This window comes from Maniola jurtina, chromosome 8 (assembly GCF_905333055.1).
Source record: "Maniola jurtina chromosome 8, ilManJurt1.1, whole genome shotgun sequence".
Lineage (NCBI taxonomy): Eukaryota > Metazoa > Arthropoda > Insecta > Lepidoptera > Nymphalidae > Maniola > Maniola jurtina.
The window spans coordinates 4736969-4752672 of record NC_060036.1 but is presented as its reverse complement, the minus strand read 5'-3'; the positions used below and the strand labels follow the sequence as shown (position 1 = coordinate 4752672).

General features: G+C 36.2%; 1 protein-coding gene across 2 annotated transcripts; it reads left to right on the top strand.

Moving 5' to 3' along the window:
* The first annotated feature begins 2165 nt into the window (after window positions 1-2165).
* On the top strand, window positions 2166-12497 carry LOC123867636 (S-adenosylmethionine synthase). 2 transcript variants are annotated; one of them, XM_045909742.1, is made up of 11 exons: window positions 2166-2282; window positions 3684-4024; window positions 4335-4412; window positions 4496-4618; window positions 6206-6318; window positions 7742-7885; window positions 9258-9344; window positions 9539-9670; window positions 10269-10451; window positions 10897-11030; window positions 11752-12497. In XM_045909742.1, exons 2-11 carry the CDS (start codon window positions 3910-3912, stop codon window positions 11852-11854), a joined length of 1212 nt encoding a protein of 403 aa, XP_045765698.1. In that variant the 5' UTR covers window positions 2166-2282; window positions 3684-3909; the 3' UTR covers window positions 11855-12497. The 2 variants fall into 2 exon arrangements, with proteins under 2 accessions (XP_045765698.1, XP_045765699.1); XM_045909743.1 differs by lacking the exon at window positions 6206-6318 and adding an exon at window positions 4756-4868.
* Window positions 12498-15704: the final 3207 nt, after the last annotated feature.

The following is a 15704-nucleotide window of genomic DNA, read 5'->3' as shown; positions in this document are numbered from 1 at the left end:
TGTCGCTATATCAACAAATACAAAAAATTTCAAAATGGCCACCATGAAAACTTAAAAAAATAATAGCTAGGCGCCCGTGCGAAGTCACGGCAGACTTACTAGTGTTAATTAATAATTGTATTTTATTACATCAGCACGAATTTCTAATATCGCTTCACGGAGGTTAAAAGTTTATCACTATTTTCGCCTCGAGATAGGTCGCACATAAAGTTTGTTTTAAAATGCTCTGATAAAATATGATAACTTTAAAGTTTCATTTCAAAGTTATTGTGGTTTCCTATCTCGTTACGTCATTTAATGGATAAAGGCACATCTTGCAATAACATAACAGCCAAAGACTTACAAACATTAAACTGTACAATAACAACTGATAAGTAGTATTGGGCGGCTTTAAAAATATGATTATAATTATTGCAAACTTAGTTATTTTTTATCAATACGTGATCATCACGGAGAGGCAGGCTTATGGACATTGAATGAGGATAAAATTGCGTTAATCATACGCAATCAGCATGTTCATTTGACTAATGATTATGATTCAAATTACGACAGCAATCGAATCGGCTTGAAAATGAAATGTTTTACAGATATGTAGAATGAGTACCTTTAGAACACCTATTTAGTAGGTATATACTTAGGTATTTGAAAGAAAACGAAATAAAATCGTTTAACAAAATTCAAAACTATAAATAAATACATACTTGCCTACCTACTTGATTAATAAGTCTATATTTATCTATCTATCGATGAACGGGCTTGACGTTCTCACTGAAATCCTTAAATCAATGTACCTATGTAAGTAAGGATAGGGACCTACAAGAATTCTTATTAAATAGGTAGGTATTAAGTAAGTATATTGTCAACAACGCTAACCCAGCAACAGCTTTATGAACTTTGGCTGTTTACATACTTATTTCGATAAAAACAAATAAAAAATATCGTGACAGTAAAACTCTTTAACCCTTCTATTGTATCTAATCATGTGGATAACGTTTATATTTACTTCATTTAGTAGGCAGTAATAAAATTTACTTATTTTAATTTAACCGACTAGTTACTTACGCAAATCAAAATCACACTCTCTATGTTATTCGGCTATTTAACGTTATAAGCATTACTCAAGTAAATAAGTAAAGAAAATAATTTTATTATCGAAGCAGATACTCGCGTAATCTCTGAACTTTCGTGGAAATTGACCTGATTATTATAGTATGAGAGTTAAAGTTATTTTTAGAAGAACAACATTTACACTATTTTTATGCTAGTCATCTGAAGTTTGAACTGCTCTCCTGTAAAATCGTGTAGGTACGAGTAAGTAGGTACCTAGTTACTGCAAAATGTGTCCGCCATCGATATTATGTTCCTACGTACCTACTTACTTAATCCATACTAATATTATAAATGCGAAAGTGTGTCTGTCTGCTACCTTTTCACTGCCCAACAGTCTAACCGATTCTGACGGGTACAGGGTTAGCTTATATCCCGGGGGGACATAGGCTACTTTTTCCCGGAAAATCAAAGAGTTCCCACGGGATTCCCAAAGACCCATCCGCTTAACCGATTAGTATGAAAGGTACCGAGGTAGCTGGCGTCCGTGTTTTTGACATAGGCAACTTTTTATCCCGGCAAATCAAGCAGTTCCTACGGAATCTTAAAAAACCTAAATCCACGCGGACGAAGTCGCAGGCATCCTCTAGTAATATTATAAAGGCGAAAGTGTTTCTGTCTGTCCGTCTGCTAGGTTTTCATATACGTAGCTAAAACACCGGCCAAGTGCGAGTCAGACTCGCGCACCGAGGGTTCCGTACTCGGGTATTTTTTCAATCAATCAATCAATCAATTTATTTATTTGCTGATACAGGTTTTACAGGCGTAATTATAGAAATACTCCATCTGTATCACGCCAAGCTGGCATGCAAATACATTAATTTTGCACGATAAATCAAAAACTATTATGCTTAAAAATAAATAAAATAATGCGATTTCTCCCCAAAGATCGGGTAGCTGTATCTACTATGCCTTGCAAAAAAATATATTATGTGCCTCAGAATCTATTTTAGCATGCGCAACATATGCGCAATCTCTTATCTTCGCGAGATTTACCTACTCTTACACTATTTGTCATAATAATGCGTTGACTCTCCAAAGATCTTTTAAATAAGTAGGTACATAATATATCGACTCACTCTCAGTTTGCAGTCAGTTTTCCACGCGGCAGGATCAGTTACAATTTCCAAGCGGGATTTTACTTGTGTTGTTATAATAGCTGGATACTCTAAAAGGTATGTTATTATCAGGTTAAAGTTTATCGCATAAATAAAAAATTGTGATTATAAATTGTTATGGAAAAGAAACAAATAACTATTTTACAATAAACTTATTACAATATAAAAGAAAAGACTTATTATTCGAATAAAATATATAAAGTGTTTTCGTATCGTCAATTGAATCTTCCTCCCTATTCGGAATGCCCTGACAAGACTATTTAATTAATTTGTGTAGCTGATTGAAAAATAATGCCTAAAACAATTTTGTTGTAAGTACTTAATACCTATTACCTACCTACCTATTACAATTAGATAAAAGTAGCTTAATTTTTCTTTCATAATATTAGGTCTTGATGGTAAGACAGCTGGTAACATATATTTTTATTTTTATTTTTTTATATTAACAGGGCTCTCTCCATCACTTACTCCATACAATCGTAGTTCCAATTTCATTTGAATATCAAGCAACTAAAGTCCATGAAATTTTGCAGACATATTCTAGAAACTAATATCTGTGCCTGTGGTGTTTCAGATTTTTCTAAAAATATGTAGTTTCAAAATTACAGGAACTCAAAGATTTGTATGTGAATTTTTAAGACCGCGTAACTTTGAAACCGAATATTTTAACAGAAATCAGGAAAACCACAGGCATAGATATTAGTTTCTAGAATATGTCTGCAAAATTTCATGAACTTTGGTTGCTTAATATTCAAATGAAATTGGAACTACGTTTGTAAAGAGCGAGCGACGGAGAGACCCTTCTTAAATGGGATTTAAAAATCCCGTGGGAACTCTTTGATAATTCAGGATAAAAGTAGCCTAGTTATGCGAAAAATCACGTCAATCTCTTGCTCCGTTGCGGCGCAATCAATGGACAAACAAACAATTATATACTTTTGCATTTATAATGTGTCTTTAAATGTCTCCCCGACCGTGATTTTTTATAATTTTCACAATATTTAATTATGTTTTCTGAAACAGAGTTATGAAAAACTGCCGATGGCAAAAATTATCCTAATTTAATTTACTTGTCAATAAAATGGTATAGAACCCATAGAACCATATAATTTCAGAAACTTAAGCCTACGCTTTTTTAATGTAATTTCGGATACAGGTACGTACCTCTGTAATAAACACGTGCCAGAAATCACAACTGCGTGATTATTCCCGTACTAATCCTATCTAAGTACTTATAACGAAAATAATAAATTTTTGTTATGTATCTTAAGTTTTTGGTTTATGAATAGAATTTTTTGACAGATAGAAACTAATATTTTTTTTCTAAAAGCTTTGATTTATATAAACCAACTTAAAACAAAAGATTCATTTCGTTTTATTTAAAGTTTACATATTTTACGCATTAAATTGAATTTCGCGGGTCACTAATTTAACCATAGACTACTGTTTTTTTTTTAGGGCTATAGCACTGAAACGAAAACAAAATATTCTAGCCAATAGCAACCAGGCTAGAGCAGTGTTGTACCATTTTGTATGAATACCTGATTGGCCGATAGCACCGGCTCAATAGCGCCATCGCGAGCTTATAAATAAGATTGCGAAGCAGCGCTGGACCTCTTTTCCACAGTATTAGGTCGAGGGAATATTTGTCGTGTTATTTAAGTGAGCTAACTCTAAATTCAGAATGCCGGAAACCTCAAAAGTAAATGGATATGCTAAAACAAATGGACACAGTTATGATATGGAGGATGGATCTGTGTTCTTGTTCACGTCGGAATCTGTCGGCGAGGGTCATCCAGGTTAGTGTTTCATGAGTACAGGAACCGTATCATATTTATGAAAGATGGCCGCTCACATGTGCGCAGATTTTACATCAATACAAAACGTTTGTTTATGTTATTAATTCTCGCTGGTTCAAAAAACGTATTGTTGTGATCTTTATAACATGAGGCTTCCCTGTCTTCTCTATAGTGATACCTAGCTAATGTTAGTTACATCATAATTTATGAATGAGCCGCGATCAATTATGAATTCCTCAAACACGTGGTTGATGCTGATGCAAATGTGGATTTTTGTGTGCAATAAACTGATTGTAAATATGTGTTCCAGATAAAATGTGCGATCAAATAAGTGACGCTATTCTTGATGCGCATTTAACACAGGACCCAGATGCAAAAGTTGCCTGTGGTGAGTACAAACTACAAATAAGCACCTTCAATGACATATTATAGGTGCTGTAGATCAATAGTAACAAGTTGTCTCATCCACAGAAACCGTCACAAAAACTGGAATGATCCTGTTGTGCGGTGAAATAACATCAAAAGCAAATGTTGACTATCAGAAAGTTGTTAGAGAGACTGTCAAACATATTGGCTATGACGATTCCTCCAAAGGTAAGCTTAGAGATTAAACAAAATTATTGCCACATAGCATTGGCTCCTAGCCAGACTAGAATAATTACAAGTGTTTAAAATTTCTATTTCACCTCCAAGTTGAATTACAATTTGTATAATTATTTCGTACACACTAGGTTTTGATTGGCGTTCACTAAATTTGTTAGTGGCTATTGAAGAACAAAGTCCTAACATAGCCGAGGGGGTGTATGCAAACCGAGAAGAAATTGATATAGGGGCAGGAGATCAGGTACCAATTTAAATTGTCTGTTGCACGACAAAAATGGGCTATCAATAAAAAATATACTGGGATTACAAATTTTAATTTGTATCATCATTTCCTCTAATCATATTTTATAGTATAAGATTGCATGTTGGGAAAACCAGTTACATAAAAAGTTCATTTTATCTGGGAATTATACTTAGGTCCATGCTCAGATGCTCGTTCTAAAGTCTAAACAACATAAGGTAAAAAGGTGGAAATGTAAATTTATGATACCTTTATCAGCCATTATAAAATTTTTTACAAACCATTTTCAAGTCTGGAATGGAGTCTGAATAAGTTAATTTAATAATTCAGAAATGTATTATTAATTATTTGGTTGAATAAGTAAATTATTATTATAAAGTAGCTTCTGCCCGGCATGCATAGCATTGCAACTCGCGCGTAACCTGTTATATGCTGATGGTACTGTCATTGTCAAGAACCACACAAGTGCTGACAACAACTGTATAAAGTTGTACTTCAATCGGATGAATGATGCTTCACAATCACATATGTAACACAAACATCAATTTTTAACCCACTTAAGAAAGGAAGTTAATAATAAATAAGTTATTAATATTATAAAGACGTAAAGTTTTTTTAAGTTTGTACATAGGAAGCAATCTCTGGAACTACTGAACTGATTTTGAAAATTCTTTCACTAGTAGAAAGCTACATTATTGCTGAGTGACGCTATATTTTATTTTCAACAAAATTTGAGATTCCTACGAAATTGTAATTTCGTAGGAAGTAGAGTGATATATGAATAGAAATAGAGTGGGTCGCTAGTTATACATGATACAGTAAGAATCTGTTAAACCACATTGAAGATACCATGATTATTAGGTCACAACCATTGTAAACTCTTTATGCTACATAATATAGCTGGGACTTAGACTTTGGGTTCTTATAACCGATACTACTATGAATGGGATAGAATAAGAAATATGTACATATTTTTATTTAAATAAACTCTTACAAATAAGTACTTTGGACCGTCAAATGCATTTATCACTGGTTCTGTATGCCTGTCCTACCAAGAAGAACCAGTGAGATACTCGGTGATTGCTCTTTTTATTCGATTTACAATATTGTACAATACAAACAATGTTGTAAACAATTTTCATTGTACATGAAGTATTAAACTGTCAATAAACATGAAAATAATATTGTGAAAAGGATGAGAATGAGATCAAGAGAACACATGTGTCCACAACCACTTTTAAGTCATCTCAGTGGGGTAGAGACTTAGAGGAGGGGGAACTTTTTGTCATATCCTTTAATAAATTGTCAATCATCATTAAATGCATGTTTGGGTCTAGGGTTTGATTACAAGACATGCAGTGTGATGCTGGCCCTGGACCAACAGTCGCCAAACATTGCTGCTGGGGTGCATGAGAACAGGAATGAAGATGAAGTTGGGGCTGGCGATCAGGTGGGTGACGCAGCTGATCATTGGGCATGGTTATACAAAAGTGATAGTGACCACATCTTATTCATACAAAGGCAATATGGTACTGGCACTGCCAATACCTCCTGTCAACATCATATAATCTATGGGGGACATCTCTGCCACTTCTGTATGAACTGCAATCCTTTCCTATGGGTTCTCACCATATTATATGGGTTAGCATATCAGTCAAAAAGCAAATTGCATTGATCACAAGATTCACTACTATTTTACTATACATATTTCATATACATATCACCAGCTTAGATAAATTCAATAAGTGAAGTAATTCTATGCTATACAATCTCTAAATTAAACTAAAATGACAGCTAACATATTGCTATCCTTTTCATAATGATAGCACTAGTTTTGGATCTTTTGCAGCATTATCAAAATTTTAGAAACAATATCTTAATAAATAATACCTATATATCATATTATTCATAATTTTTAGAGTTCAAGTCATTAAGTTCAAGTGTAAGTCAGATAGCACAAAATAAATATTATTATTATCTGATAACTACTACAAAAATAATAAATGAAAAATTCGCGAGAATTGTATAAATTATATACTTGCTTACGTAATAATTAAGACTGAAAAAAAAATATAATAAAAATGACCTTGATTTTGCTGATACTAGAACAACTGCTAATGGTTTAGAGTTAGTGATATTGATATATTGATGCATGTATTTTATGCATGCACATCATGGGATCAGTCCTTCAACTATAATAAATAGTATTTTCTACGTTAATTAACGTTAACACAGGATAAAAAGTATCCTATATGTCTTTTTTTAACAAGTAGGAATCCACTGAGAGTTGTGTGTGTGTGTGTGTGTGTGTGTGTGTATGTGTGTGTGTGTGTGTGTCTGTGTCTGTGTGTGTATACGTTTGTTACTCCTTCACGCAAAAACTACTGGACGGATTGGGCTGAAATTTAGAATGGAGATAGATTATACCCTGGATTAGCACATAGGCTACTTTTTATCCCGGAAAATCAAAGAGTTCCCACGGGATTTTTAAAAACCTACATACACGCGAACGAAGTCGCGGGCGTCACCTAGTAAAACTATGAAAATGCTATTGCTTTTTTTCACATATTTTATTGTTATGTATCTATTTTCATAATATAGACAACTCAAAGACTTTTTTGGACATAAATCAAATTTAAACCAGTAGAGTAGAAAAAATCATAAATTCTCTATGAACGGGATTCACGAAAAAGCTGTTGTATCAATCAATTCAATCTCAGTTGCTGTGATTGGCAGAATTCATAGTATTGTTGCTTTACCAACACAATTTAACCAATAGCGAGCGAGTGTCGGCCAATCAGTGGCAATCGTTACACTGCAGCTGTCATTTTACCTAGGCACACTGCCATTAACTGTAACGTTTATTCCCCTAGGGCTTGATGTTTGGCTATGCCACAGATGAGACAGAAGAGTGTATGCCACTCACAGTGGTGCTGGCTCACAGGCTTAACCAAAAAATCGCAGAACTCAGACGGAATGGCGAATTTTGGTGGGCGCGCCCTGACTCCAAAACACAGGTAAAAAAAATGATTTCACGTTAGATTTTAGGTGGATAATTTAGTATAGACCTTTTTTTTCCAAAACTAAGTTTTGTTACTTTAATATAAAAGAAAAAATATAAAATGGCACCAACTGGAGGAGGCCTATACCCAAGAGGGATCTTTATCTAAGAAAGAAGAATATAATAATAAATACAAAATCGCTCGCAGCCAGGATGCAAAAAGCGGTCTTGCTAGACTCGGCTAGGATAGTCCGCCGCTTTCTCAACCTGTCGCCCTGACCCCCGGCCGTATGGTCTCCCCTGCCGGGGCGTAATCCTCCGCCCGGTACAAATATGTATTTATGTAAACGTGTATGTAGGTTTATTTATTTTTATGTATGTAAGTATATTATATTCTCTTTGGCTTTTATATATATCTATTTTGTAACCGGGCGTGAGAGTAAGTTATATAATAATACAATATACTAAGTTTTACTAACTTACTAACAAGCACTCGTATTCACATACACACAAATATACATTCAGATACACACACACACACACATCCACACATCCACACTTTATACGCTCACCATAGCAACCAAAAATACTTATAGAGAAGTACTTACTAACATTAAATTAATACTAGATATAAAATGTAAATAACTTATGTAAATTAAATGTAACTTATGTAATTAAATTAAATGTATTATGTAAATATAAAAGAAAGTAGCAGGTTATTGATATAAGTTATTAGGTTATTGAACCAACTATGAAACTGAAATTGAATATAGCACCGCGATAAGAAAGAAGATATTGGCCATTTGTTTACCATTTATAATCAGCTAAGGAAAAATGAAAGTTGTATATTACCTAATTATATAGTTTCATGCATTACTTTATCTAAAATTGATATCTTAAATCCAAATCATAAAATCTTGATTATAACCGATATAACTTGCTTTTCTTGATAAATATAATATTGAAGAAAAATTCTTCACAGTATTTAGTAGGTACCTACTGAATATACATATATTTTCCGTAACAATAACATTTTGACCAATAAAATACATTAAATAATTAAATGTGGAGTTTGGCGCCAAAATTCAGCAGTTTACCGCGCATGCGATGTAAATCATAAAGCATACGTCTTGTAAACGGCCTATGGCTCCCAAATAGCTAGAACCCAAAGGCGTGAAGCAGGCCAGACTGTATAAGGAAAATATATTTTAAAGCATCAGTTTTCATCATTTTCCTAACAATAACTTTAATGTTTTTTTATATAAATTGTGCCAATATGTGCCACATTTTGATTTTGTAATCAGAATTTTAAAATGTGAGAGTAGATGAAACATTATATTAACAAATACAGCTTCAAATGCGTACAAATGATTGTATTATCGTTTTAGGTGACTGCGGAATACGTGTTCGCGGGCGGAGCTACTGTCCCTCAGCGAGTGCACACCGTCGTGGTCTCTGTTCAGCACTCCGAGAAAGTAAGACTTTTTTTTTGAAGTAATACTTTGAACGATGTAACTAATAAATCAATCTATCTATCTGTAATCTGTCGATAAGTTAATGTTAATAACCTAAATCATGGCCATCATCTGGTTAATATTAATAAATAAACTGTTTTGGAAATATTCTATTTGCCATGGGAAAATATAATGTAAGGTGTAATTTCTGCTAGGTATCTCTGGAGACTCTGCGTGATGAAATCAAAAGCAGAGTTATAAAAGAAGTTATCCCTCCACAATACTTCGACGAGAGGACAGTTGTACACATCAATCCTTGCGGAGACTTCATCATTGGCGGGCCTCAGGTAAGCAAATTGCTCTTCTTAAATTATTATGTGTATTTCTTACTAAATTAGAATAATTTATAACTTTAATCCAAATGAAGCGGCGTTAATCATATTTTAATCTCCCTCACACACTTATATGTATAAATGTATATCTACAACTATACTAGGATGCATGCAGGTGCATGAGGGCAGGGAAGTACATTGTTCAGGAGGAAGCCCAATGGGCGCGAGAGAGGCACCGGCGGCGCACGTTCGTCAGAGTTCCCGGAGCTTCTCAATATGTGCTGAGGAGGGCCACCAAGGGGGTTTTAATGGGTAGAAATCCCACATAACCTGAGCGGGTATCTTCAGATTTCCTCCTCGAAAAGAAAAAAAGGATACTAGGATTGCTTACTTGTAATATCTACATGAAGCAAAACCTACTTACTGCTATCCTACTTCGACTGCCGAGCGAGAGCGAGAAATCGCAACCCAAAGCGCGTCTCGATCGATCGCGTGATCGCGCGTCGAAGATGATAGCGATAAGTAGGTATTTGCTTCAAGTGAATATTGGAACTCTCAATTACTTCTACTTCATTCATGGTCACGTCTTAACCCGCCATTTTCGGTTCCACAGTCGGACGCGGGGCTGACGGGGCGCAAGATCATCGTGGATACGTACGGCGGCTGGGGCGCGCACGGCGGCGGCGCTTTTTCGGGCAAGGACTTCACCAAGGTGGACCGCTCGGCCGCCTACGCCGCGCGCTGGGTGGCCAAGTCGCTCGTGCGCGCCGGTCTCTGTCGCCGCTGCATGGTGCAGGTAACTATTGATGTCCACTGCTGGGCATAGGCTTTCCCTGATCCACTTAGTACAACGCGCATTCACACGGATGCGTGCGACAGCGACTTTAGCTGTCGCTTTATTTTTTGCGTCTATTTATGTGTGACTGTTACCGTGCGTTGTTCTTAGCGGACCTTCCGTTATCTTTTAATTTTGTGACTCTGCCCACGAAGGAGGCCTTACCCAGCCGCTTTTCGCTACCCTATATTCTATATCGTCATTCATTAGTAAATGCATTTTCACTAGCAGTCTCCATTCACTCAACGAAAACTAAATTTTCAAAAAGTGAAATAATGTATATTACGATATTTTTGATATCTGATTAAATGACATTTCACTACTTACTGAAATACCCTAGCAAACTGACCATAGATTCACATTAGCATGAATTTTGTTTATGGACCATATTGTTGCATATTTCCAGGTGGCGTACGCAATAGGTGTCGCCGAGCCGCTGTCCATAACCGTCTTCGACTACGGCACGTCGCACAAAACACAGCAAGAACTTCTTTCCATCGTAAAAAAGAACTTCGACCTCCGACCGGGGAAAATCGTCAAGTATGTTGATAACATGTTATTTTATACTTAATCTGTTGACGAAGCTGCGCTTTGGGTGGTATTTAAATATCACTCCGTACTCGTACACTTGAACTTCAAGGCTTGTTGAGAGACGCGAGGTTTTGCGCGGAGCGTCTAGCGTCGCGTTGGCGATTCAGCGTTCCGGTTCGATGCCGCATAGAAACTGATCAGGAGTATGGGTTTAATAAACCCCATACTCCCTCCCATACTTTTTCCAAGTTAGCCCCGCTTCCTTCTGCAGCATCACAATCATCGCAGTTAAGGGCTAACGGTAGAGATCGCAATCAAGGGCTTGTATGGGAATAACAAGAAAATAGAGTTTGCGTGTAAAAAGGCGGACGGGGCCCTATTACTAGCAGAAAATTATTATTTAAAAAATTTCCAGCCCCTAAAAATAATGACGACCCCAACATCTATTGGTTCTCAGAACTTTGTGCTTCCCGCTTCCCATCCATTGGCACTTCAGCTCTCAGTTACTCTGGTTATTCTTCATGTCTGATTTGATCACAGAGAATATCCAAACATAGCTCTTTCCCTCGCTCACTACGAGTAAGTGACTGATAACTTGTGTAGCTCATAGTTAGTAACCATGTCTCGGAGCCGTATGTCATCACGGGCAACATGAATTGTGCGCAGACTTTGGTCTTTAGGCACTAGGAATTTTGGAGTAGACTATACATGTACATGTGTTCGTTTGCAGAGATCTGAACCTCCGAGCGCCGATATACCAGAAGACCAGCACATACGGGCACTTCGGGCGAGAGGGCTTCCCGTGGGAGAACCCCAAGCCGCTCGTGGATTGACTTGGGGCGTGAGCGCGTAGCACCATTGTAAATATTTCATCAGTAATTCGAACTTTGTACGTGTTTCCGTAGCGAGGTGGAATGCCTCGCCGACTCTGTAGGAGTATAGATTATTTGTTATTATAGGCTGAGAGCTGAGACGATTTGTACTGAGTGTTTTGTACGAGTCGAAAACTTCGTGAAGGGATTCGGTAGGAAGAAGTGTAGCGTAATTTTAGCTTCTCTATTTCGTATATTAAATAGAGTTTGGAAATGGTATTAGGTCCAGGGTTATTCTAACAGTTTAGTAAAATTTTAAGATAAATTTTAGACAGATATAAAACACTTGACGAATTGTCCACCAGCTCTTAGACCGCTACGACAGATCTCGCGAATGATAAGATGTTGACCGTTTGACATTCATTTGCGCGATTCACTTTAATTGTTAAGTATTCGTTAAATTAGTTCGATAGGCGTAAAGGGTGCCGTCATTTATGAATTTGAGTTAGTTCGGGGGGAAGCGGCAGTCCTACTGGAACACTCGACAGTTAGCGACCGATGATTTCCTTGAGCGAGCTACAAGATTGCCATTATTTAAATGCATTTTTTTAGTTAATTATTCAAACTGACTAAATATGATAATTAAATCTGTAAAATATTTAAAGACATTCTGTTATTATTGTATGTAAATGTGATTATTAATTTAGATGTGTAGGGTATTTTCATTTTAGAAAATTGACATTACGTTTGACATTTAGCAACACACGCGCAAGAGACGCGACCTGTCACCTCGTACAAAGCTTTATTTTGGATGGGATGAAAGGTCGCGACCGAGATATTTCTGAACGTTGCTGAATGTCAAAATATAAAAAAAACGTACAGGACCGCAACAATAGGGATGACGACTACTAGTCAAATCAGCAACTTTTTATCAAACATCAAAACGCTGGTTTAGTATGGGAGCTTTTATGAAATACATAGACGTGACGTCATAAACATTTGACGTACTTTTTTAGTTAAATATATAATTTTAAATGGTAAACTTAGAATTAGCAGCGGTGGATTTTACGAACTTTGGAATATTGATGATGAATTTATTTTTGACATAGGCATCATCCCAATTGAAGAGGTCAAACTTGAACTACGTAAACATGCATTTGGGCATTTCAGATCAATTTGACCTTAATAAATCGGTTGCTAGCTCTTATTATAGTATTCACAATTTCTCGCCGCAATGGCGGCCATAAAAAATGGTTTGGGTAGTGAAGTGATGTTTTCTAGGCAAGCTCCATCTTAAGCTGCATCATCACTTGCCAGCAGGTCTGATTTATAGATATATAAAGAAGCTTTAGATATTTAAAAAAAAATGTACACCTCAAGCACTATCCATCCATAATAATCCCGTGTTGAGTGATTCATGCGCTTCCTACGATAGCAGATGACTCGTTTGCGCAGAAAAGCTCAACCTAACCCGACTGACACCGGATGCACTGAAAACATAACCGTGCCACACGATTATGATCATTAAGGCGCTAAACAACTTACGGCCTTTGACTGTACACTAATGAAATACAGACCTTATCTTTAAATAAATAAGTACATCAGAAACTCGTGCTATCTCGCTCATAATTCGCGCGTACAAAGCATGGCGCGTAGGCAACAACCAATAACAGACGGGCGCGCGCTATGATTGGCTGAGATGTTTTTGCGTCATTAAAAAATAAGATTTCTGCGCAGGTACATCGGCGTAACTTATAAAAGTGGTAGTTGTAAACCATGGTGCAGGAGTAACGAGCAGTTTCGCTGCTAGAAAAAGTTATTATTTATTTTTATTTATTCAGAAGCATAATATGTTTTTAATTACAAGCTCTTTGATAAAATAACATTATCTCTGAGTGCTATAAGCTATTAATTATATCACGCGGACAAAGCTCCAGCAATACCTAGTGTTTTAATATACGAAGATAAAAGAAAATTAAACTATATTGTGATTGATTTATATTCTTTTTATCATCTTAATTTTTATGAGACTTATCCGACACGGATACGTATTTACGATTTGTTGACGCGTTCACGTCACGCGCTGTCATAAGGTCCTTAAGTGCGAGTGAGCACGCAATATGCCCCGCTAGGCTCACACGTTTGACTACCCAAACTGCAGCGAGATATTGCGAATACTATTAGCCAAGTTAGAAACCTGCTATTTACATATTGTTTTTTTTATTATAGTTAATTAATTTGCGTCTCCAGTGTATTTTTGTTTTAATCAATTTTATAATGGACTGCCAATCTCGAATTTTTTATTTTGAGTGAGCTTTGTGATATGCTAGTGCTATGACTTTCGGTAGAGTGGACTGCTGCTGCGGGCGCGTCACAGTGGAGCGAGTGCGAGAGAGACGCCGCGTCTCGCCCCCTCTCGCTCACTGCAAGCCAGCAGTGCGCGCGCAGGCGACTAAGGCGTCTTATACACGGTCCATCTTGAAAATAATAATATGGTTTCCGCCAAGTTCATACGCGATGCATCATGCACTAGGACATAGAAAAAGTTTTTACTTTGACTTTTAAATGAACTTTAACAAGTGCTTTTGGTTCTAGTTCAGGATACTCTTCATACCGAGAACTAACAAAAATTCGGAAAAAGCCAATGGTTAAGAAAAATATAATGAGGTGTTTGCCTGGTGTAGTAAAAGAAAATGTGATTATTATAAGGAAAATTTATGAAGTTAATAATTATTTAATAAACATTTTGCATTAAATATATTATAATTTGTAAATATTCTATTTTTGTAAATTAAATTCCAGTCTTTGGTCTGTGAGTCACTTTTCAAACATCACGCGGGTCTGGCTCCCTTATAATTTGAAAACTATAATTTAAGCTAAACATAAAGGTACCGAACAGTATTTGCAAATGGTTCCATCATTTTTGGTGTTTATTTTAAATAAATTGTAGCAAGCTCCGTTGTTTCTGTGCTATAACGTCACACGCCAAAATGTTACGTGTCAAGCGTTTTAGTTCGAAATTAAAATTGCATTTAATTACTTTTAAACCATAATAATAAGTTCACGGTTGTCTTATTCGGACAGTCCCCTATTATTTTTCATGCATTTATGGTTTTTTTGGAAAACAAGGCATCGCCCCTCGGCGAGACGTACATTACGGCGAGTTGGACCGTGTAAAGGGCGCTTAAGCATTCTATTATATATTTGTAAGTGTCGATGTATTTTTCTCTAATCCCAAACGAGCGCTGCCTCGCGCGCACTGCGATTTGTGTTGTGTTTACGAAAAGGAATTAACGTGGAAAAGAGCCATTTTGAAAACACACCGACCCCACCGCAGCAACAGTCCACTGTGCATTTAATGAACGATATCTATGATTCCGCCAGTGATAAGCGTTGTCGTGTAAACCACGGATTTATCTAAAGATTCTTCTAGGAATTCAATAGGGCGAAGTAGAGGTCATTTTTGTGATTGTATTTTTCGACCTGTTGAAGTTTGCGACTCTTAACTTCTGTGTATTTTCGACTTGTCTGAATGTGGAGTTTTAAACTAATATTAAATTGTGTTTCCCGGCACACTATCGGGAAATATGAAGTGTTATTTTATTTTTAACCCACTTAAATGTTGTTGTACACAATCTCTAAACTAAATTGACAGATTTATTACTATCGTTTTCAACAGAGATAGATAATTTATGTAAGGAATGGCAATCAATTTATATCTGTCATTTTAGTTAAGTAGAGTGTGCACAATAAATAGGTAGTACATATCCCGCCCCATTTATATACAAACAAAATTGACAGTGGTGGTTGCATGACTTGTCACTGCAAGAACTGCTCAAAAGATTTAAAAAAAAATCGATTGTTGATAGGT